Source organism: Heptranchias perlo, chromosome 39 (assembly GCF_035084215.1).
Source record: "Heptranchias perlo isolate sHepPer1 chromosome 39, sHepPer1.hap1, whole genome shotgun sequence".
NCBI lineage: Eukaryota > Metazoa > Chordata > Chondrichthyes > Hexanchiformes > Hexanchidae > Heptranchias > Heptranchias perlo.
The window spans coordinates 14,553,302-14,578,355 of record NC_090363.1 but is presented as its reverse complement, the minus strand read 5'-3'; the positions used below and the strand labels follow the sequence as shown (position 1 = coordinate 14,578,355).

General features: G+C 53.7%; 1 protein-coding gene across 1 annotated transcript in view; it reads right to left on the bottom strand.

Annotated features, from left to right (window-relative positions):
* LOC137305284 (collagen alpha-1(V) chain-like) overlaps positions 1-25,054 on the bottom strand; it is an 86,580-nt gene that overhangs the window by 22,131 nt on the left and 39,395 nt on the right. The window contains exons 21-36 of the mRNA XM_067974137.1: positions 23,996-24,048; positions 23,258-23,312; positions 20,628-20,735; positions 19,458-19,511; positions 19,136-19,193; positions 18,992-19,044; positions 17,849-17,902; positions 16,710-16,817; positions 15,254-15,307; positions 13,411-13,464; positions 13,265-13,318; positions 9,094-9,147; positions 7,985-8,092; positions 3,773-3,826; positions 2,848-2,901; positions 1,139-1,246 (exon numbers count right to left, since the gene is read on the bottom strand). Coding sequence (XP_067830238.1) covers positions 1,139-1,246; positions 2,848-2,901; positions 3,773-3,826; positions 7,985-8,092; positions 9,094-9,147; positions 13,265-13,318; positions 13,411-13,464; positions 15,254-15,307; positions 16,710-16,817; positions 17,849-17,902; positions 18,992-19,044; positions 19,136-19,193; positions 19,458-19,511; positions 20,628-20,735; positions 23,258-23,312; positions 23,996-24,048 — 1,083 coding nt within the window. The remainder of the gene's footprint in view (positions 1-1,138; positions 1,247-2,847; positions 2,902-3,772; positions 3,827-7,984; positions 8,093-9,093; positions 9,148-13,264; positions 13,319-13,410; positions 13,465-15,253; positions 15,308-16,709; positions 16,818-17,848; positions 17,903-18,991; positions 19,045-19,135; positions 19,194-19,457; positions 19,512-20,627; positions 20,736-23,257; positions 23,313-23,995; positions 24,049-25,054) is intronic.

Genomic DNA, 25,054 nt, shown 5'->3' with positions numbered 1-25,054 from the left:
CTCCCTCTGTCCCTCCGTCACTCCCTCCCTCCGTCATTCCCTCCCTCCGTCACTCCCTCCTTCCGTCCCTCCGTCACTCCCTCCTTCCGTCCCTCCGTCACTCCCTCCCTCTATCCCTCCATCACTCCCTTCCTCCATCATTCTCTCCCTCCATCATTCCCCCCCTCCATCACTTACACTCACTGTCACTCACACTCACTGTCACTCTCTGTGTTGCTCTCATTTTTGTTCTGTACATCTCCCAAGTTGTCTGTAAGCCTCTCTTTCCATGTCTTTAAATGTCTCCCAGAACCAACCAGTATATACAAGTATCAAACTTGTCTAAAGCTAATAGTGTTTTGGTGTAATAGCCTCACACTGTAATACTCTAAACACTGTAAATAGTCCAATGCTGCAGCGTAACACAGTCACAGCATACTGCTCTAATAGTAGAACACTTAGTCTAACATTGTAAAAACGCAACACCACGAGGGACCGACCCCACGAGGGACCCCGACCCCACGAGGGACCGACCTCACGAGGGACCCCGACCCCACGAGGGACCGAACCCACGACAGACTCCGACCCCACGAGGGACCCCGACCCCGCGAGGGACCGACCCCGCGAGGGACCGACCCCGCGAGGGACCGACCCCGCGAGGGACCCCGACCCTGCGAGGGACCGAACCCACGACAGACTCCGACCCCACGAGGGACCCCGACCCCGCGAGGGACCGACCCCGCGAGGGACCGACCCCGCGAGGGACCGACCCCGCGAGGGACCCCGACCCTGCGAGGGACCCCGACCCCGCGAGGGACCGACACCTTCACACAAGAGTTGACAGTCATTCAGGAACTCAAGCAAATGGCCGTTCTTCCTGTGAGAGCTGAGTGAGTGTCGAGGTATCGCAGCCCACCATGGATCCAAGGCCCACACACACTCAACAAGCAATTTCACTCCACCCTTGCCCAGCGGCACTGAGGCCAAGTGGCTGATACCAGCTGACACAGCGCAGACCAGGATTGAACCTGGGACCTTCGGGGAGCTGTAACGATTTCATTCTGTAATAGCACAACACAGACACGGTAATAAATACTGTTACTAAAATGCTGCAGGAAACTGGTGCCAGTTTTGAACCCTGGAGAATGTGGGTAATTACATTGTCTCCTTTATGACCTTCTATTCCCTGAGGACCCTGGAGACCTCGGTCTCCCTTCTCTCCCTGCTCTCCTGGAGGTCCAATTAATCCAATGAGACCAGGGTGACCCTGAAACAGAAACACAGAGGGGTGAACATGTGAAATTAAAGGGAGTAAAAGTAGCATCACAAACTGGTCAATACAGAACTGCAGAACGACAAATATATGATTCACACAGGGTCAAACGAAGACCCAGATAGAGGGACCAGAGGGGAACAAACATAGACACAGATACAGGGCCCAGAGAGGGACAAACATAGACCCAGATAGAGGGCCCAGAGAGGGACAAACATAGACACAGATACAGGGACCAGAGAGGGACAAACATAGACACAGATAGAGGGCCCAGAGAGGGACAAACATAGACCCAGATAGAGGGCCCAGAGAGGGACAAACATAGACACAGATACAGGGACCAGAGAGGGACAAACATAGACACAGATAGAGGGCCCAGAAAGGGACAAACATAGACTCAGATACAGGGACCAGAGAGGGACAAACATAGACCCAGATAGAGGGCCCAGAGAGGGACAAACATAGACACAGATACAGGGACCAGAGAGGGACAAACATAGACACAGATAGAGGGCCCAGAGAGGGACAAACATAGACACAGATAGAGGGCCCAGAGAGGGACAAACATAGACCCAGATAGAGGGCCCAGAGAGGGACAAACATAGACCAAGATACAGGGACCAGAGAGGGACAAACATAGACACAGATACAGGGACCAGAGAGGGACAAACATAGACTCAGATACAGGGACCAGAGAGGGACAAACATAGACCAAGATACAGGGACCAGAGAGGGACAAACATAGACACAGATAGAGGCACCAGAGAGGGACAAACATAGACACAGATACAGGGACCAGAGAGGGACAAACATAGACTCAGATACATCGGCTCCCGGTCCGGCAATGCCTCCATTTTAAAATTGTTATCCTTGTGTTCAAATCCCTCCATGGCCTCGCCCCTGCTCCCTGTCTCTGTAACCTCCTCCAGCCCTACAACCCTCCGAGATCTCTCCGCTCCTTAAATTCTAGCATCTTATGTACCCCCGATTTTAATCGCTCCACCATTGGTGGCCGTGTTTGGCTAGGCCCTAAGCTATGGAATTCTCTCCCTAAACATCTCCGTCTCTCCACCTCTCTCTCCTTCTTTCAGACACTGCTTAAAACCTATCTCTTTGACCAAACTTTTGAGCACCTGTTCTAAAATCTCCGTATTTGTCTGATAATCTCTCCTGTGAAGCGCCTTGGGACGTCTTACTTTGTTAAAGGCGCTATATAAATGCAAGTTGTTGTTGATCACACGTAGAATGTGTCAAATTACCTCACAGGGCATTTGCCGCACATCCAGTGTCAAGAGGTGGCAGCATTGCTGCGTTTTGGACCCTCAGCCCGGTTTTTGAGGGGACGCCGTGCTGATTCCTCGAGATCACACCAATCGCCGTGGAATGAGCTGACATTCCAGATACTTGCTGGTACTTCCTGGTCCATGACCAATCCTTAGGGAGCACACTTCCCAACAGGGGAAGTGAAAGGCCCATCTTTCTAGATTTCAGTATGAGATGAGTGAGAGGCTGGTGTTCATAACCTGTGTGACCCCCCCCCGCAATGAAATCTGCCCATCCTTTGGAACACTGCAGGTGTGACTGGGAAGTCTTACCTTCTCTCCCTTAGCACCACCATCTCCCTTCAAGCCAGGTAAACCCGGTGGTCCCTACAGAACAGAGGAATCAAACAGGAGAACAATTATCATCATAAGTCTACAGTATGGTGCACAACACAGTAATGCAACCCAAGTACATTGATATACCTGAAAACCAACCCAGATACATTGATATACCTGAAAACCAACCCAGATACATTGATATACCTGAAAATCCACCCAGATACATTGATATACCTGAAAACCAACCCAGATACATTGATATACATGAAAGTCCATCCAGATACATTGATATACCTGAAAATCTGCCCAGATACATGGATATACCTGAAAATCCGCCCAGATATATGGATATACCCGAAAATCTGCCCAGATACATGGATATACCTGAAAATCTGCCCAGATATATTGATATACCTGAAAATCCACCCAAGTACATCGATATGCCTGAAAACCAACCTAAGTACATTGATGTACCTGACAACCAACCCAAATACACTCAGGTACCTGAAAATCTGCCCAGATATATTGATATACCTGAAAATCCACCCAAGTACATCGATATACATGAAAACCAACCTAAGTACATTGATGTACCTGAAAATCCACCCAGATACATTGATATACCTGACAACCAACCCAAATACACTCAGGTACCTGAAAATCCGCCCAGATACATCCACATGCCCCATAAGCCCACCCAGATACATTCACAAGACCCACAATCCTACTCAGAGACTGACAGATTACCCTAAGAATTAATGCTCACAGAACCATCTCATTGGATTCATGGAGCTCAGAGCTACATCTTGTTCACAACCAGTGGCTTCATGTATCAAACCTATCTCTGTATCCCTGACTGGCCTGGATGTCCCAACAGGCAGTATGGGCCAGAGGTGAAATGCCAGCATAGTTTACGTACCATTGGACCAGGAGGTCCAGCCTGTCCAGAGATTCCAGGAGATCCTTGTTCACCCTGTCAAAGGAAGAAAGTCATCAGTAACAATAGGAGATAAAACAGAGAGACAGAGAGAGGAGAAAAGGAGAGAGACAAGAAAAGAAGAGAGACAGGCAGATGGAGAGAGAGGGGAGAAAAAGAGAGGGACAGAGAGAGAGGGGGGAGAAAAAGAGACAGACAGAGAGAGAGAGGAGAAAAAGAGACAGACAGACAGAGGGACAGACAGACAGAGATAGAGAGAGAGCAAGAGAGAAACAGACAGAGAAACAGAAAGAGATTGACAGACAGAGACAGATACAGACAGAGAGAATGTGTGAGAGAGTGTGAGGGAGAGCATGAGAGAGTTTGCGAGAGAGAGAGCACTAGAGAGAGAGCGAGCAAGGGCGCGAGAGAGAGAGCAAGAGAGGGAGCGAGGGCGCGAGAGAGAGGGAGCGAGGGCGCGAGAGAGAGGGAGCGAGGGCGCGAGAGAGAGGGAGCGAGAGCGAGGGAGCGAGGGCGCGAGAGAGGGGGAGCGAGAGCGAGGGAGCGAGGGCGCGAGAGAGGGAGAGCGAGGGCGCGAGAGAGAGGGAGCGAGGGCGCGAGAGAGGGCGCGAGAGAGAGGGAGCGAGGGCGCGAGAGAGAGGGAGCGAGGGCGCGAGAGAGAGGGAGCGAGGGCGCGAGAGAGGGGGAGCGAGGGCGCGAGAGAGGGGGAGCGAGGGCGCGAGAGAGGGGGAGCGAGGGCGCGAGAGAGGGGGAGCGAGGGCGCGAGAGAGGGGGAGCGAGGGCGCGAGAGAGGGGGAGCGAGGGCGCGAGAGAGGGGGAGCGAGGGCGCGAGAGAGAGGGAGCGAGGGCGCGAGAGAGAGGGAGCGAGGGCGCGAGAGAGAGGGAGCGAGGGCGCGAGAGAGGGGGAGCGAGGGCGCGAGAGAGAGGGAGCGAGAGAGAGGAGCGAGGGAGCGAGAGAGAGGGAGCGAGAGAGAGGGAGCGAGAGAGAGGGAGCGAGAGAGAGGGAGCGAGAGAGAGAGAGCGAGAGAGAGGGAGCGAGAGAGAGGGAGCGAGGGAGCGAGAGAGAGGGAGCGAGGATGCGAGAGAGAGGGAGCGAGAGAGAGGGAGCGAGGACGCGAGAGAGAGGGAGCGAGAGAGAGGGAGCGAGAGAGAGAGAGCGAGAGAGAGGGAGCGAGAGAGAGGGAGCGAGGGCGCGAGAGAGAGGGAGCGAGAGAGAGAGAGCGAGAGAGAGGGAGCGAGAGAGAGGGAGCGAGGGCGCGAGAGAGAGGGAGCGAGAGAGAGGAGAGAGGGAGCGAGAGAGAGGGAGCGAGAGAGAGGGAGCGAGAGAGAGGGAGCGAGAGAGAGAGAGCGAGAGAGAGGGAGCGAGAGAGAGGGAGCGAGGGAGCGAGAGAGAGGGAGCGAGGATGCGAGAGAGAGGGAGCGAGAGAGAGGGAGCGAGGACGCGAGAGAGAGGGAGCGAGGACGCGAGAGCGAGGGAGCGAGAGAGAGGGAGCGAGGACGCGAGAGCGAGGGAGCGAGAGAGAGGGAGCGAGGGCGCGAGGGAGAGAGTGAGGGCGCGAGGGAGAGAGAGTGAGGGCATGAGAGGGAGAGAGCGAGGGCACGAGAGGGAGAGAGCGAGGGTACGGGAGAGAGAGCGAGGGTACGGGAGAGAGAGCGAGGGTACGGGAGAGAGAGCGAGGGTACGGGAGAGAGAGCGAGGGTACGGGAGAGAGAGCGAGGGTACGGGAGAGAGAGGGAGGGCACGGGAGAGAGAGCGAGGGTACGGGAGAGAGAGCGAGGGTACGGGAGAGAGAGCGAGGGTACGGGAGAGAGAGCGAGGGCACGGGAGAGAGAGCGAGGGCACGGGAGAGAGAGGGAGGGTACGGGAGAGAGAGCGAGGGTACGGGAGAGAGAGCGAGGGTACGGGAGAGAGAGGGAGGGCACGGGAGAGAGGGCGAGGGTACGGGAGAGAGAGCGAGGGTACGGGAGAGAGAGCGAGGGTACGGGAGAGAGAGCGAGGGTACGGGAGAGAGAGCGAGGGTACGGGAGAGAGAGGGAGGGCACGGGAGAGAGAGCGAGGGCACGGGAGAGAGAGTGAGGGTATGGGAGAGAGAGCGAGGGCACGGGAGAGAGAGGGAGGGCACGGGAGAGAGAGCGAGGGTACGGGAGAGAGAGCGAGGGTACGGGAGAGAGAGCGAGGACACGAGAGACAGCACGAGAGGGAGAGAGCGAGGGTACGGGAGAGAGAGCGAGGGTACGGGAGAGAGAGCGAGGGTACGGGAGAGAGAGCGAGGACACAAGAGACAGCACGAGAGGGAGAGAGTGTGAGCGCGAGAACTCAGAATTCCACTGTTCAAACTGATAGCGTGTACACCTCCCCTGCGCAGTGGCTGCACCTCTTCAATCCCATGTACTCATGGGTTCACACACCTCTCCACCTGATGGAGACTCCTCTGGGAAACGTCCTCCCCACCTCGTGCACTTGTACCGGATCTGCACACTCCTGTATCGAGGAACGCAGAGGCTGATCGAGAGGCCACCTGCGGTAGATCAGCAGTAGCGAAGGCCGGGGAGAAGCACCCTTGGGCGCCTCTCCCACCTCAAGCAGTCGGGCAGGATTCACAGCTCTTCCGCCGCGTTCAGCGGCGCGGAAGGGTTCCGTGCCGCACTGGTCTCCTACTCTGGGGCGGGCTGTCCCATCGCGTGAACCTCTGTCCCCACCTCGTGTACCCACACAGGGCGGGCACCTGTTCTGACCCACGCAGCTCAGCTCCCTCCCCCAACGCGGGGGCTCATCGCGTACATGAGACGCCGCGCACGCCTCCTGTGCGTGAGGGTTTGCGCACACTCCACCCTCACAGACTCGTAGAGGAAGTGCACCCCGTCCTGCCTCAACTTGTACAGCGGACGCTCGGTACTGATCCCTGACTGATGTACGGCAAACGGTAAATATCCACATTCCAAGAAATAGATTTACCAGAATGGTTCCAGGGGTGATGGACTTCAGATATGTGGAGAGACTGGAGAAGCTGGAATTGTTCTCCTTAGAGCAGAGAAGGTTACGGGGAGATTTAATAGAAGCGTTCAAAATAATATGGGGTTTTGAGAGAGTAAAGAGGGAGAAACTATCCCGAGGGACTGGCGAAGGTGCAAATAAGATTTACTAGGATGATACCAGAATTGGGAGGATATATTATCGGGAAAGATTGAACAGGCTGGGGCTCTTTTCTCTAGAAAAGAGAAGGCAGAGGGGCGACCTGATAGAGGGCTTTAAGATTATGAAAGGGGTTCGATAGGGTAGACGTACAGATGTTTCCACTTGTGGGGGAGACCAGAACCAGGGGGCCATAAATATAAGAGAGTCACTAATAAATCCAATAGGGAATTGAGGAGAAACGTCTTCAGCCAGAGAGTGGTGAGAATGTGGGACTCGCTCCCACAAGGAGTGGTTGAGGTGAGTCGCATTTAAGGGGACGCTGGATAAACAAATGAGGGAGAAAGGAATGGAAGGATATGGTGATGGGGTGAGATGAAGTCGGGAGGGGGGAGGCTCGTGTGGAGCATAAACACCAGCATGGACCTGTTGGGCCGAATGGCCTGTTTCTGTGCTGTACATTCCATGTAGTTCTATGTAAACAGTTTCCACTGGCAGGTGGGTCGGTGACCAGAGGATACAGATTTAAGACAATCGGCGAAAGAACCAGAGGGGAGATGAGTCTTTTTTTTTTAACGCAGCGAGTTGTTCTGATCTGGAATTCACTGCCTGAAAGATTCAATCATAACTTTCAAAAGGGAATCGGATAAATACTTGAGAAGGAAAAAACGCAGGGCTGCGGGGAAAGGGCAGGGGAGTGGGACTAATTGGAAAGCTCTTTCAAAGAGCCGGCCCAGGCACGGTGGGCCGAATGGCCTCCTTCCGTGACTTCAATGAGCTGAATCACTGAGGCAGTCACTGAGAAAGGTGAAAGAGAAACTTCTATCGTGTTCTGGGGTGCAGCCTTTGAGTTAAGGAACGGACGAGGGTCTTTATCGCTGTCTCACCAGAGCGCAAAAACCCACCGAGACATCCCTCACCGTTCCACCAGTTAAACTGTTGTCAGTCGCGGCTCAGGGGACACCTTTAAGAGGTTCGCTGAGCAGTTCCCTGTCAGAACGCACACGCGTGACAACCGATGTCTGAAACCCCCTCCCTCCTCACCGACCAACAGGACTCACCACAGCACCAGGAATGCCCCGGAGACCCTCGGGACCCTGTTTCCCTGGGGTGCCCTGCGGGCCGACAGGACCAACCTTCCCAGGAGGTCCTGCTGCACCAGATTCACCCTGAAATAAAAGCAAAGAAACAGCCAACAGGTTAACGAATGGAAACCTGCAGCATCAGGTCCCACGGCCGCTCGGCCGCCCCGCGACATGGCCAATCGGACGGTTTGGAGCCATCTTCTCCTCTCCTCCCTCCCTCCCCCCCCCCCCGCCCGCCCCCATTCTCCGCTCCTCGAGCCGCTGGCTCCTGGCCAGGTGACTGGAACCCCCCCGCCGCCCACCCCCGACCTCTGCTGTGTCGCCCATTCTTCCGTACGCCAACCCCGACCGTAAACGTGGGCCTGTAAATAAACCAGAAGGGTGAGGCACAGCCCACCCTGTCCACGGCCAATATCCGCGCACTCCCACAACGGGGGGCAGTGAGCTCGGCGGGGTGGGGGGGCGGAGAGTTGGGTTTTTTTCCCCCCCTCGATCCGAACAAGGGATCACTGAGGCCAAACGGAACACCCCAGAGGGAGATTCGAGAGGGGAAGGCCCGTCACACCGACCGGCCACTGATTCATCCACCGGGATCAGGAAAGAATCATCCTGAGGCTCACCCCTCTCCAGCTCTCGGACATACCGGCGGGTCTCCCGTGGCATTGCTCCTGGTTACAGCAGCTGCGCAACAGGAGCCTCAGAGTGCACTCGGTATTATTCCGCTGCTGAAAGGGAGCTGGTTTTCAGCTGCTCCGTCCTCTTGAAGGCCAGGGTGTCCAGATGTCCACCCCACGTCGCCTCCTCTCCCTCCATTCACCAAAGCCTCTCCGAGGTGCCGGGAGGCTGGTCTACCGACTGGGCGCCCAGGCAAACCGTTCGGGCACCAGATGCTGCCCCTCGCCTTCTTGAAATGGCTGTTGGACCACTTCCCAGTGGTAGGCCTTGCACTCCACGGGCACGGCTGTGGCAGGCTCCACCGCATGGCCCACCCTCCCCGACCCCAGCACCGTGTCCCCTCCCTACCTCCGCACCGACTCGAGCGAACGGCCCCAGGATGGGGGGGGGGGGTCTCAGAAACCCGTTACCTTGCTTCCTTTTTCTCCCTCTCGCCCCTCGGGACCGCGTGCTCCGGCCGGACCCTGCGAGAAAACAAACAGAGAGAGAGAACGAGATGTTACACCCGGAGGTGGAGAAGGACAGGGACCATCACCAGCACTGGAAACCTGAGAATGGGGAGGTGACGTCAGAAAATGCGAGAAGGCCTTTCGGCCCCAACAAGACGTCCCGTGATGGCAGGTCAACTCCACCTCGCCACATCCGCCCTGACGCACCCCCCAGTCAACCGGTTTACAGGGCCCACCCCCGTGGGCCTCCCCGGCAACTTATTCCGCCATTCTATCAACCTTCATCGGTGAAGAAGACTTCCCCATTTATGTCCACCACGCTCATTAGTACTTGTGTTCCCCCAACAACCCCTCATTGCATTCGACAGTTTCTTCATCATCGTTCAGGGGCTGCACTGTGAGCCTCCAGGAGGCCCAACAAGGGCAGGAGCGCGGGGCAACGCCAGACAACGTTTGAGTGACCGAGGGCAGGGGGCTTCAAATATAGACCTCACTCAGGCCCTAAACCCCAGATATAGACCTCACACAGGCCCTAAACCCCAGATATAGACCTCACACAGCCCTAAACCCCAGATATAGACCTCACACAGCCCCTAGACCCCAGATATAGACCTCACACAGCCCTAAACCCCAGATATAGACCTCACACAGCCCCTAGACCCAGATATAGACCTCACACAGCCCCTAGACCCCAGATATAGACCTCACACAGCCCCTAGACCCCAGATATAGACCTCACACAGCCCCTAGACCCCAGATATAGACCTCACACAGCCCCTAGACCCCAGATATAGACCTCACACAGCCCCTAGTCCCAGATATAGACCTCACACAGGCCCTAGACCCCAGATATAGACCTCACACAGCCCCTAGACCCCAGATATAGACCTCACACAGCCCCTAGACCCCAGATATAGACCTCACACAGCCCCTAGACCCCAGATATAGACCTCACACAGCCCCTAGACCCCAGATATAGACCTCACACAGCCCCTAGACCCCAGATATAGACCTCACACAGCCCCTAGTCCCAGATATAGACCTCACACAGGCCCTAGACCCCAGATATAGACCTCACACAGCCCCTTGACCCCAGATATAGACCTCACACAGCCCCTAGACCCCAGATATAGACCTCACACAGCCCCTAGACCCAGATATAGACCTCACACAGCCCCTAGACCCCAGATATAGACCTCACACAGCCCCTAGACCCCAGATATAGACCTCACACAGCCCCTAGACCCCAGATATAGACCTCACACAGCCCCTAGACCCCAGATATAGACCTCACACAGCCCCTAGACCCCAGATATAGACCTCACACAGGCCCGAGACCCCAGATATAGACCTCACACAGCCCCTAGACCCAGATATAGACCTCACACAGCCCTAAACCCCAGATATAGACCTCACACAGGCCCTAAACCCCAGATATAGACCTCACACAGCCCTAAACCCCAGATATAGACCTCACACAGCCCTAAACCCCAGATATAGACCTCACACAGGCCCTAAACCCCAGATATAGACCTCACACAGCCCCTAGACCCCAGATATAGACCTCACACAGCCCCTAGACCCCAGATATAGACCTCACACAGCCCTAAACCCCAGATATAGACCTCACACAGCCCTAAACCCCAGATATAGACCTCACACAGGCCCTAGACCCAGATATAGACCTCACACAGCCCTAAACCCCAGATATAGACCTCACACAGCCCCTAGACCCAGATATAGACCTAACACAGATCCTAGACCCCAGATATAGACCTCACACAGGCCCTAGACCCAGATATAGACCTCACACAGCCCCTAGACCCCAGATATAGACCTCACACAGCCCTAAACCCCAGATATAGACCTCACACAGGCCCTAGACCCAGATATAGACCTAACACAGGCCCTAGACCCAGATATAGACCTCACACAGCCCCTAGACCCAGATATAGACCTCACACAGCCCCTAGACCCCAGATATAGACCTCACACAGCCCTAAACCCCAGATATAGACCTCACACAGGCCCTAGACCCAGATATAGACCTCACACAGGCCCTAGACCCAGATATAGACCTCACAAAGCCCCAAGACCCAGATATAGACCTCACACAGGCCCTAGACCCAGATATAGACCTCACACAGGCCCTAGACCCAGATATAGACCTCACACAGGCCCTAGACCCAGATATAGACCTCACACAGCCCCTAGACCCCAGATACAGACCTCACACAGTCCCTAGACCCAGATATAGACCTCACACAGGCCCTAGACCCAGATATAGACCTCACACAGCCCCTAGACCCAGATATAGACCCCATACAGCCCCTAGACCCAGATATAGACCTCACACAGCCCCTAGACCCAGATATAGACCCCATACAGCCCCTAGACCCAGATATAGACCTCACACAGGCCCTAGACCCAGATATAGACCTCACACAGGCCCTAGACCCCAGATATAGACCTCACACAGGCCCTAGACCCAGATATAGACCTCACACAGGCCCTAGACCCAGATATAGACCTCACACAGGCCCTAGACCCAGATATAGACCTCACACAGGCCCTAGACCCAGATACAGACCTCACACAGCCCCTAGACCCCAGATATAGACCTCACACAGTCCCTAGACCCAGATATAGACCTCACACAGGCCCTAGACACAGATATAGACCTCACACAGCCCCTAGACCCAGATATAGACCCCATACAGCCCCTAGACCCAGATATAGACCTCACACAGCCCCTAGACCCAGATATAGACCCCATACAGCCCCTAGACCCAGATATAGACCTCACACAGGCCCTAGACCCAGATATAGACCTCACACAGGCCCTAGACCCCAGATATAGACCTCACACAGGCCCTAGACCCAGATATAGACCTCACACAGCCCCTAGACCCAGATATAGACCTCACACAGCCCCTAGACCCAGATATAGACCTCACACAGCCCCTAGACCCCAGATACAGACCTCACACAGCCCCTAGACCCAGATATAGACCTCACACAGCCCCTAGACCCAGATATAGACCCCATACAGCCCCTAGACCCCAGATATAGACCTCACACAGCCCCTGGACCCAGATATAGACCTCATACAGCCCCTAGACCCAGATATAGACCTCACACAGCCCCTAGACCCCAGATATAGACCTCACACAGCCCCTAGACCCAGATATAGACCTCACACAGCCCCTAGACCCCAGATATAGACCCCATACAGCCCCTAGACCCCAGATACAGACCTCACACAGCCCCTAGACCCCAGATATAGACCCCATACAGCCCCTAGACCCAGATATAGACCTCACACAGCCCCTAGACCCAGATATAGACCCCATACAGCCCCTAGACCCCAGATATAGACCTCACACAGCCCCTAGACCCAGATATAGACCTCACACAGCCCCTAAACCCCAGATATAGACCTCACACAGCCCCTAGACCCAGATATAGACCTCACACAGCCCCTAGACCCAGATATAGACCTCATACAGCCCCTAGACCCCAGATATAGACCTCACACAGCCCCTAGACCCAGATATAGACCTCACACAGCCCCTAGACCCAGATATAGACCTCATACAGCCCCTAGACCCCAGATACAGACCTCACACAGCCCCTAGACCCAGATATAGACCCCATACAGCCCCTAGACCCAGATATAGACCTCACACAGCCCCTAGACCCAGATATAGACCCCATACAGCCCCTAGACCCCAGATATAGACCTCACACAGCCCCTAGACCCAGATATAGACCTCATACAGCCCCTAGACCCCAGATACAGACCTCACACAGCCCCTAGACCCAGATATAGACCCCATACAGCCCCTAGACCCAGATATAGACTCACACAGCCCCTAGACCCAGATATAGACCCCATACAGCCCCTAGACCCCAGATATAGACTCACACAGCCCCTAGACCCCAGATATAGACCTAACACAGCCCCTAGACCTGAGATTTAGAATTCACGGCTCCTGGGCTCCTGATGAGTTGAATCAGCACAGAGCAGGTATCAAACCTAAGGCCTTGCTGGTCTGTATGCGTCAGGCACTCACCGAATAAAGCCCCTAAGCATTCCGTATGAATAACCTTATCGCAAATGTTTGCTTACCCTCTTTCCGGGAGGACCTGGTGGGCCCACTTCACCAGTTGGACCTGGAGACCCCTGCGTGAGAAGGAAACGGAGAGAAAGGAGTCAATGAACCTTCAGAGACACCCAAACAAAACCTGTGGGATCAGAGCTCCATCACTACTTACAGCTTGTCCTTGCTCGCCGTCCTCTCCACTTTCACCTTTGGCACCATCTTGACCCTAAAACGGGAAGAAAAGAAAGACAAGTCTAAGCTTGACTACAATCAAACAGCTCTGGTTGACGGGCCCAACTGAATCCCTTCTGAAAAGGGGCCACGTAATGGTGGGCTCCAATTTTAAACAGGAGAACAAGTAGCTCATAAGAGTAATTTCTGGCTCACATTTCAGTTGCACAGATTCTTAGCTGCAAGGTGAAGGGATGAGGCCTAAAGTGTAGGACGGGGTCAGGTGAAGGGCCGAGGCCTACAGTCTAGGACAGGGTCAGGTGAAGGGCCGAGGCCTACAGTGTAGGACGGGGTCAGGTGAAGGGATGAGGCCTACAGTGTAGGACGGGGTCAGGTGAAGGGCCGAGGCCTACAGTGTAGGACGGGGTCAGGTGAAGGGCCGAGGCCTACAGTGTAGGACAGGGTCAGGTGAAGGGCCGAGGCCTACAGTGTAGGACGGGGTCAGGTGAAGGGTCGAGGCCTACAGTCTAGGACAGGGTCAGGTGAAGGGCCGAGGCCTACAGTGTAGGACGGGGTCAGGTGAAGGGTCGAGGCCTACAGTGTAGGACGGGGTCAGGTGAAGGGTCGAGGCCTACAGTGTAGGACGGGGTCAGGTGAAAGGATGAGGCCTACAGTGTAGGACGGGGTCAGGTGAAAGGATGAGGCCTACAGTGTAGGACGGGGTCAGGTGAAAGGATGAGGCCTACAGTGTAGGACGGGGTCAGGTGAAGGGTCGAGGCCTACAGTGTAGGACGGGGTCAGGTGAAGGGTCGAGGCCTACAGTGTAGGACGGGGTCAGGTGAAGGGCCGAGGCCTACAGTGTAGGACGGGGTCAGGTGAAGGGCCGAGGCCTACAGTGTAGGACGGGGTCAGGTGAAGGGCCGAGGCCTACAGTCTAGGACGGGGTCAGGTGAAGGGCCGAGGCCTACAGTGTAGGACGGGGTCAGGTGAAGGGCCGAGGCCTACAGTGCAGGACGTCACCAAGTTTGAAAAGAGTTATGGATTAGATAAATGGAGAACGTCTAAGCTACGCCCAAGAACTTGTAGTTCATAGAAAGAAGGCAAGACCAAGGGAGGGGAGGAGCTCCAGAGGTTTTGAGGTCCTGAGAAAGAGTGAGTTCGAGCAGGAAAACATGAGGATACAGGGAGGGGGGAAAGAACACACAGGATCCCATTGGACGTCAACCCAGAATTCAGAGCCGGAGCTCCAGGTCACCACCCACCCCTGGTTTGAACCCTGCATCTTCTGACTCAGAGGTGGGAATATTACCACTGAGCCAAAGGCTCTCTCCAAATAAGGTGATGCTAAGCTTGGCTTTGAAAAGCTTGTCGAATGTAGCAGGAAGGGATGATTGTGGGAGGGGACGAGTTTCAAGTGTTTGAGGTCCTGGGAAAGGATCGAGTTGGAGTGGGAAACGGTGTAGTGAGTTTTGATTCAACACAGGAAGGAGGGAGACTTCAAAGTTCCCCTGCAAGTCACACACCATCCCGACTTGGAAATATATCGCCGTTTCTTCATCGTCGCTGGGTCAAAATCCTGGAACTCCCTTCCCAACAGCACTGTGGGAGAACCTTCACCACACGGACTGCAGCGGTTCAAGAAGGCGGCTCACCACCACCTTCTCAAGGGCAATTAGGGATGGGCAATAAATGCCGGCCTCGCCAGCGACGCCCACATCCCGTGAATGAAACAGAAAGACAGAGTGGAAGGAACAGGGGAGCAAAGTTCAGACGAGCGACAATAGCACCAATAACATTTTTTAAGAACGAGGATGAGAAGTTCTGCAAAGTCCGTTGACACTTACGCGTGGTCCAAGTTCACCAGGCGGGCCGGGATCACCAGGGAAACCAACAGGACCCTGCGGGGAGAAAGAGAGGTGAAATAAATGGCAGGTCAGTCAACCTGCAGCATCACCGCCGCACAATAAGAGACGCCCAGCTACAGCAAAGGGTTCGGACGGTCAATGGGTCCTCTGCTCACAGACCCAACACAGAGGGCACAGGACATCAGGAAACCCCCTGCTTACTGACCATCAGCAGAGAGAAGGCAACCTGCCCAGGACATTCGTATCATGACCTTACTCCAGAGACGGTGGAGAAGGTTTTATTTATACATGATGGTCCTCTCCGTCCGTCCTTTCAATGAACATAGGGAAATTAGGAACAGAAGTAGGCCATTCAGCCCCTCAGGGCTGCTCGGCCATTCAGTTAGATCATGGCTCATCTGCGCCTCAACTCCATTTCCCCACCTTTGCTCCGTATCCCTTGATACCCTCACCTAACAAAAATCTATTGACCTTAGTCCAATTGTCCCCTAGAATCCATAGCCTTTTTGGGGAGGGAATTCCTGATTCCCACTGCCCTTTGTGTGAAAAAGTGCTTCCTGATTTCGCCCCTGAATGGCCTAGCTTTAATTTTAAGATTGTTTTAATATTTTTAACACTTCAAATCTGGTTGCCACGTCAACAAGTATCAATTTCTGTCCAGACAAAGTCTGCCACAAGAGTAGGTGCAGAGTAAAGCTCCCACTACTCTGCCCCAACCTCCAGCCATCACATTCCTCACATCATCCAGCCCGATGTTACAACTGGTGGTGAATGATGGAATACGAGAGCCTGGTCTTCAGTTGCTTCCAAGCCTTTATTCACAGAGATCCACATTAAACCCACAACACCCCCTAGATCAGCTCTCTTTTCAATGGATACAAGAGAGTCCCCAATTGATGTGCACCGCCTGAATACAATTAACACTAATTGATATAAATCACATGGATCCCATGAGCACCCGAGGCCTCTCTCAATGAGACTGCCAATTGGTGCCATTGTGTGCTGGAGGCCAATGGCCACGCGGAACTGGGTTGAGACGGCCCGAGTCCTTTTCACATAGCGGCCTTACAGCCAGCAGACAGAGGAGACTGACATCCCATTGGTCTGGGCTGGAATCAAACCCAAGGCCCGCAGGTGAAAGGTCACCATCTAACCCACTTGCACCAATCGGATTCCCTGCACTGGTTGTTGCAGAACTCAGCATACGGCAGCCAATAGCGTAAGAACTACAGCCATAGTCTACGCAGGAAGGGCGCATCTCAACTCAAGTCCAGGCCTTCCCCTCGGGCTGGTACATGGGATTCTGAACCAATTAACCCCATTCCCGGAGATAACTGAGCGAAACCTCTCAATCATCGGCTCTCTGAAAGCTGAACGCTGCAGTCGCAGAAAGAGTTGAAAATATAGCAGCGAGGCAGATTTGCGGCCGGCTTACAGGATTGCCCTTGGGTCCATCGTCACCGGTGGGTCCTTTGGTGCCTGCAGGTCCAGCAGTGCCCGGCTGTCCAGACTCTCCTTTCTCTCCTCTTTCACCTTTAGGACCCTGTTTTTTAAATAAAAAAGAACCACATGAGAAAGGGCAGGTTATTTCTTGCCTGTTGGATCGACAGTCTCCTTTTAGCTTCGCTCCCGGTTTCCTCTGGCCTCCTCTCCCAGCGACGCCCCCCCACTCTGGCTGAGCTACCGTTCCAATGGGCCACCTGCCAAGCCTTCAGCGACTCGCCCGAGCGGCCCTTCTTGGCGTCAGGGCCTGGACAGAGAGCGACGGTTTGCTCCGTGCCCAATTTGGACGTGCCCTCACCCAACTTCCACGCGTCTGCACCATCCCGACAGCGATCGTGAGGTGGCAAGTCGAGCTCCCCAGCAGGATGGGTGCTCACTTTTGCTTTCTTAAATTGAGACGGAAACAGGTTGCGTTCATACAGCACCTTAATGTCGAAAAAAAATGTCCCGAGTTGGATCTCAGAGGCGTGACCAGACAAAAATGGACGGCCAGCGAAGAAAGTTATTCGGTGGGGGTGGGGGGGTGACTTGGTCAAAGGGGTGGGTGTTAAGGAGGGTCCTCAATGAATAGAGGGAGCCGGAGAGGTTTTGGGGAGGGAATTCCACAGCGAGGGAACAAGGCGGCTGAAGGCATGTGGTGGGACGGCCAATGGTGGGCCGAAGGGAAGCGGGGGGGGCATGCAGAAGGGATGGTTGAAAGTTCGAACCATTACCTTGGATTGGATCGGTGTTAATCAGCTCAGGATAACCCTAAGTGTGGCATGAACAGACTGGTGTCACTTATTACCTCCTCCCCTCTCCGTCACCCGATTGAGGAATAAATCAGCCTGCGATCAGTGCGACTCAGCCGGCCCAGTCGGAGATTCTGATTAGGGTGGATGATACTGGGCGCCAGATCATTGCCGCTCCCCACCCTGCCCAGACAGTCCCCTCTCTCCCTTCCAATCCGGCTTGCTGCCTGTTGCCCGCTCTCGAGGTTTATTCCCTAACCCTTCCGACGTGGCAGGGCCGAGATGCTCCTCCCGCCGACCGCAGCCCCACTCTGGTGAGGACCCCGGGCGTTGTACGTACCCTTCGTCCGGGAACGCCTTGAATTCCTGGAGCTCCAGATTCACCAGATTCGCCCTGAAGGGAAGACGACATTTCGGGTGAGGATGAGGCGAACGACAATTACAGCAGCTCAATAAATGTTCTCGATAATCCGGATCAATTTACAACAAAGACCGAAGGTTACCCCTCCCCCTGTTTGCGACGGAGTTCGAAAATCCAAGAGTAAATGTCGTCAAGACAATTGAAATATCCATTCTATTAAAAAGACCCATCATCTATTGTGTCTCCATGCCCAGTTGACTGGCCATCCAGCCACTCACTATACATATGGTCACTGAGTCTCTCTCAGTCTGATTTACTGATCATTAACTCACTATATACCGTCCTCTCTCTGTTGAAATCAAGATTCGACATAACGGGGGTGATTTTAACCCCCGAGAACGGGTGGGTTGGGGGCGGGCGGGAGTTGAAAATAGTTGTTTTTTGGGTCGCGACCGCAACCCGGCTTTATTTCCGGGATCAACGTCGGGGCGGAAAAGTCCAGGCTTCTCACTGGGAAATGCAAAGTCCGAAAATTTTGCCACCCGAAAAAACAATTATTTTCAACTCCCGCCCGTCCCCAACCCACCCGTTCTTGGGGGTTTAAAATCACCCCCTAATGTCTTCAAGTCAGACTTTCCAAGGACCTCAAAACCAGGTCCATTCTTTCCTGCGTTGCTTTTCCCTTCTTCCAATAATCTACAGGCTTCGAAATTCCAAGCTTGGCATCATCTAACCATTGCCTCTCGAGTCCACTCTTCTCTACTCTTTTCAATCTGCACTCTGGCCCCTTCACTTAAGGTTTCCAAAAAGAAAGATAAGAGGGCTACTAGGGAAAGAAAAAATTGCAGGGCTATGGGAAAGAGCAGGGGAATGGGACTAATTGGAGAGCTCCTTCAAAGAGTTGGCACAGGCCCGATGGGCCGAATGGTCTCCTCCTGTGCTGTACCTACTATGATACTTTCAGTGTCTCTCAGTCCAGTTTACTAAATGTTCAAGTAACTCTATGACCCAGAATTGGTGCTGATCGAATTGCCCTCTCTTTGCTGATGATAAACCGTTGAGTTGTACATGACGATAGCGTCAACTCTTTCCTGCGTTGGGTGAGGTTTTCTGACAGCTCACCTTTTCGCCGAGAGACCCTGGGTTACCGAGACCTCCGGGGGGACCTTGGGACCCTGCGGACACAAGACGACAAGAACGGGGTCAGAGGTGAGCACGGCCACGGGTTTGCAAACAGCGAATTCAAACTAACAAAGGAAGGCGGACTTACATCTGCTCCGGAAGGACCAGCCGGGCCTCTTGGACCTGGGGGGCCAGGTGGACCCTGCGAAGGGAAAGACAAAGAGAATCATTAGGGACAGCATCTTAGGACGGTACAGGAGGAGGTAACAGCACAGTGTGAAGCCGAAGCTTTTTCTTCTGACCACTGCTCGTTCACAAACAACGTAAAGAAAAATATCCACCTGTCCCTTTGGTATTAAGCTCACGCGGATTGAAGTTAGGGGGTCTCTCTTGTAATCTCATTGTTAGTAATAACACAATACTATTAAAAGCCGAGAGACCTCGACAAGTAAGGACAGGAACTCACCATTGGACCAACATCACCAGTTTCACCCTTCTCTCCCGAAGGCCCAGGCATGCCCTGGAATATCAAACAATATCAGTCAATTCATCATCATAGTCTCTCAACCATAAAACACACTCCGATACGATTCACCCAATACACTGTACAAAACATAGTCGCACTGTGGGGGGAGGGGATTGTAGGGTAAGGTAGGACTGTGGGTGAGGGGTCGTAAGGTGAGGCAGCACTGTGGGTGAGGGGTCGTAAGGTAAGGCAGCACTGTGGGTGAGGGGTCGTAAGGTAAGGCAGCACTGTGGGTGAGGGGTCGTAAGGTAAGGCAGCACTGGGTGGAGGGGTCGTAAGGTAAGGCAGCACTGTGGGGGAGGGGTCGTAAGGTGAGGCAGCACTGTGGGTGAGGGGTCGTAAGGTGAAGTAGCACTGTGGGTGAGGGGTCGTAGGTGAGGCAGCACTGTGGGTGAGGGGTCGTAAGGTGAAGTAGCACTGTGGGTGAGGGGTCGTAAGGTGAGGCAGCACTGTGGGGGAGGGGTCGTAAGGTGGGGGGTAGACTGGGTTACACAAACTTCAAACCGCTGATTGATGACATCCACTATATTTAAGAGCAGGGTAACCAGGGAGGGTGGGGAGAAAGGGGGGGGGGTGGGGAGAAAGGGGGGGGTGGGGAGAAAGGGGGGGGGTGGGGAGAAAGGGGGGGGGGTGGGGAGAAAGGGGGGGGCGGGGAGAAAGGGGGGGCGGGGAGAAAGGGGGGGGCGGGGAGAAAGGGGGCGGGCAGAAGGGGGGGCGGGGAGAAGGGGGGAAGGGGGGGGTCGGGGAGAAGTGGGGGGGGGGGTCGCATCAAAACAAGGGTCAGAGACCTCATTCCCACCCTCCCCCCGGCCTGGCCTGTGTCACCATTCCACCCTCCCCCCGGCCTGGCCTGTGTCACCATTCCACCCTCCCCCCGGCCTGGCCTGTGTCACCATTCCATCCTCCCCCCGGCCTGGCATGTGTCACCATTCCATCCTCCCCCCGGCCTGCCGTGTGTCACCATTCCATCCTCCCCCCGGCCTGGCGTGTGTCACCATTCCACCCTCCCCCCGGCCTGCCGTGTGTCACCATTCCGCCTTCCCAGACCCAGGAATTTCAGGATCGCCCCTTTCTTTTCCGACTTTCTTTCGAGGGAGATCGGACCCTCACCTGCAGACCGATCGGACCAGGTGACCCTGGGAATCCTCTTGGACCTTCGTCACCCTTCTGTCCGAAATAGCCTTGCTGACCTCTGGCCCCAGGCTCTCCATCAGCACCCTGAGAAGGAGACACAATCAACAGTGAGCGATGACACAGTAACAGTTTCAGGCAGGAGAAGCCCTTCGGCCCATCGAGCCCACCTATCCACAGAGTTCCTTCGAATAAGCCTGAACCCCATTTGTGGGCAAGAACCCACCTGGTTCCTTCTGGAAACTCATTAGGGTTTCTTGGTCCACCAAGGAATCTGTTCCACATACTTACCAACCGTTTAGTAAATCAGAAAAGTACCAAGATGGCCTCCGAGTGGGGGCTGTCCGCCTTGGCCACACGCTACTGGTCAGTGTTGAGCCTTGTCATACAACTGAGGGGTCACCTCAGGCCACAATGGTCAACGTGATTCTAAGTGGCCATCTGCGTCTGTCCCGTGGACTGCAGGGGCCAGACAAGTGCCGCAAATGTATTTCTCATCAACCGTCCAGGGGTTAAACGACTGTTCGGTGGTGAGCCTCAAACAAGTGTTGTGCGCCAACTGCGAATAATCGTCGCTAGTCCGTGAGTCCCGTTCGACCTTTTGCCGAACTCTTGCTCGCATTTTAACCAAATTCAAAGTAGAAACTCTGGGGTAATTTTAACCTAACGAGCCAGGCGGAACGCTGGTTTTTACGCCCCCCGTCTCCCACCCTCCCTTCTCTCCCTCCCTTCTCCTCCTCCCTTCTCCCTGACCTCGTCTCCCTGACCTCGTCTCCCCCCTCTCCCTTCTCCCCGCCTCCTTCTCCCCACCCCCTTCTTCCCCTCCCTCCTCCCCGGCCCCCTTCTCCCCCTCCCCCTTCTCCCCCTCCCCCTTCTCCCCTCCCATTATACTCCTCTCCCTTCTCCCCTCCCCCGCCCCCCTCTCCCCGCCCCCCTCTCCCCGCCCCCTTCTCCCCCCCTCCCCACCCATTCTCCCCCCTCCCCACCCATTCTCCCCCCTCCCCACCCATTCTCCCCCCTCCCCACCCATTCTCCCCCCCTCCCCACCCATTCTCCCCCCTCCCTACTCACTGCCCCCTTCTCCCCCTCCCCCCTTCTCCCCCCTCCCCCTTCTCCCCCTCCCCCTCCTCCCCCTCCCTACTCACCGCCCCCTTCTCCACCTCTCCCCCTCACTTCTCCCCCTCTCCCCCTCCCCCCTTCTCCCCCTCCCCCTTCTCCCCCTCCCACTTCTCCCCTCCCACTTCTCCCCCCCTCCCTACTCACCGCCCCCTTCTCCCCCTCTCCCCCTCTCCCCCTCTCCCCCCCTCCCCTCTCCCAATATCACTCTCCACAGATTTTAACGGACAGTAAAATCATGGCAGGATGTAAAACCAGCATCACTCCCAATCCCTCAGTTTCCCGACGGGCGAGTTAGCTTAAAATTACCCCCTGTGTCTTTGCTGACTTTTTCTGAAATTACCCCACTTTTTATACAGGGGATTCAATGTTTAATCCCCCGCTGACATTCTCCATCTTTTTAAACACTGAAAATAAAACCTCAGGCAATAAACACCGATTTTAATGATCTGTACATATCTGAGAGTGCTGTTCAAAGATGTCAGTATGTAGCTAGTCTCTACAGGAACAAGAATACTATCTGAACTGTGAACCTTGTGATCTGCCAAATATCCTATTATTCAGCTGTACCCGGGGCCCTGATATCCACTGTAATCGATGTGAATCAATTGGCAAATGAATTTCAATATAGGTAAGTGTGAGGTGGTGCATTTTGGTAGGAAGAATAAGGAGGTCACATACTGCTTGGATAATAGAGTCTAAATGGGGTAAAGTCAAAGAGATCGAGGGGTACAGATACACAAATCATTAATAGTAGCGACGCTGGTTAACAAGGCCATAAAAAAGGCAAATCAAGCACTGGGGTTCATTTCTAAAGGGATAGAATTGAAAAGCAGAGAAGTTATGTTGAACTTGTATAGAACCTTGGTTAGACCACACTTGGAGCACTGGGCACAGTTCTGGTCTCCATATTATAAAAAGGACGTAGAGGCATTGGAGAGGGCGCAAGGCTGATACCAGAACTGAGAGGATACAACTATCAGAAATGACTGAACAGGCTGGGGCTCTTTTCTCCAGAAAAGTGAAGGCTGAGGGTGACCTGATGGAGGTCTTTAAAATCATGAAGGGATTTGATAAGGTAAATGTGGGAGAAATTGTTTCCACTTCTGGGGAGTCCAAAACTAGAGGCCATAAATATAAGAGAGTCACTAATAAATCCAATAGGGAATTCAGGAGAAACCTCTTTACGCAGAGTGGTGAGAATGTGGAACTCACTATCACAGGGAGTAGTTGAGACGAATAGCATAGATACATTTAAGGGGAAGCTGGATAAACACACGAGGGAGCAAGGAATAGAAGGATATGGTGATGGGGTTAGATGATGAGGTGGTAAGAGGAGCTTGTGTGGAGCATTAACACCGGCACAGACCGGTTGGGCCGAATGGCCTGTTTCTGTGCTGTAAACTCGATGTAAATTCGATGTAATGCAGCCGATTGTCTATTGGTAAAAGGTCCTGAAAGATCACAAAATTCCAATAACGGTGGATACTTACAGAAGGACCTGGCTGACCGACTGGACCGATGGGACCAGGAGGACCTGGTGGGCCTGAACAAGATACAAACACAGAGAAACTGTTACAAATCTGTGCACCAAAATGATCAAAAATATGTGACGAAACACAGCAATGATTTACCAGTTATGTTTAGATTGCAGAGGACACTTCAACATTTCACACATTTCTGTAAATTTATATTTATGACCCAACTGGATTTCTATTTCCAACGAGTTAATTTAATTTAAAATTATAGTGGTGGCTGTTGGAAGCTCTAAATTGTATTGGGCCAGAGGTGGGGAGGAGGCCAGAGACAATGGTGAGATCCTGATTGATATATATTACTAATTAAATACCAACGTTCAGATTATATTTGCTGTTAGTTTTCCGGCCTGCTCTCCTGAAGGCACAGACTCTTCTCTGGAGTAAGCCCTACAGGTGAAAGCTGCCCCCTGGTACTTTCTCAAGTCTACATTATTCACGTGTAGGCCGGGACACAAGACCCTGAAATTCCACAGGCCCCTGGACGTCAAGGCCCATCCCATAGTTTGGTGAGGGTGTAGACATGGTAGGTTTAGGATAATGTCCATTTAGTGACCCTCCTCCCTCCGATTCCCATGGTTAGCTTGGCATCTGGAGATTCACGCGGATAAGGCCTCAGGCACCCACACCGTTCCCCTCCCTGTTTGTTGGCGTCCGTTTGTAACGAAGGCTGGTGAATTAAAAGTTGTACTCACATGTTCACCTTTGTCGCCCTTCCTTCCCCGATGACCCGCCTCACCAACTTCACCCTGAAAACAAAGGGTAACACATTTACCAGTGACTTGCATAATAATTGAACCAGAAAACCCATCAGTTTGCTGCAATAATTCAATATGTATTTATATTGTGAACAGATCCTGTGCTCCACACCCAAACCCACTCTGTGACCCAAGGTGATGGTCGGGATCTTTCTGTTACAACTGATCCCTGAACTTTGTGTTTGCGTGAAATTTTGCACCACAATTAATTCTCGTTAATAGGAGAGACCTCCAACAAATACTTCCTGTTCACAGGTACAGTCCGCCACAAGGACCCCCAACTCTAATTTATTTTACCTTCGAGCAAATACTCGCATAACACTACTTCAGCTTTCGTGCCCCTCAATCGCTTTCTCTGCCAAATATCTATCCAGTTCCTTGTTGAATTTGCTAAGGACATCTGCCTCCCCACGCAGACTCCTCCATATATTCACCTTCCCCTGTACAAAACAGTCCAATCCGTTCACCCTCCCTCCTCTCAGATTGAGGAACATTAGGAACAGGAGGAGGCCATTCAGCCCCTCGAGCCTGTTCCGCCATTCAATTAGATCATGGCTGATCTGTATCTCAACTCCATCTGCCCGCCTTGGTCCGTAACCCTTAATACCTTTGCCGAACAAAAATCTATCAATCTCAGTTTTGAAATTTTCAATTGAACCCCCCCAAGCTCAACAGATTTTTGGAGGGAGAGAGTTCCAGATTTCCACTCCCCTTTGTGTGAAGAAGTGCTTCCTGACATCACCCCTGAACGGCCTAGCTCTAATTTGTTCTGGGCTTCCCCACCAGAGGAAATAGTTTCTCTCTATTTATCTTATCAAATCCATGAGGCCCCATTCCCTTGCCGTAGTGATCACATCAAACAGACTACTAAGCTTCAGTTTATCTATACCCCTTGGAATCTTGAACTCCTCAGTGAGACCTCCTGCGAGCCCTGTTTTCTGCACTGTGAATATTCCCAGGCACCGTGATCTCGCCCCATCGCTAAGTGCCTAACTCG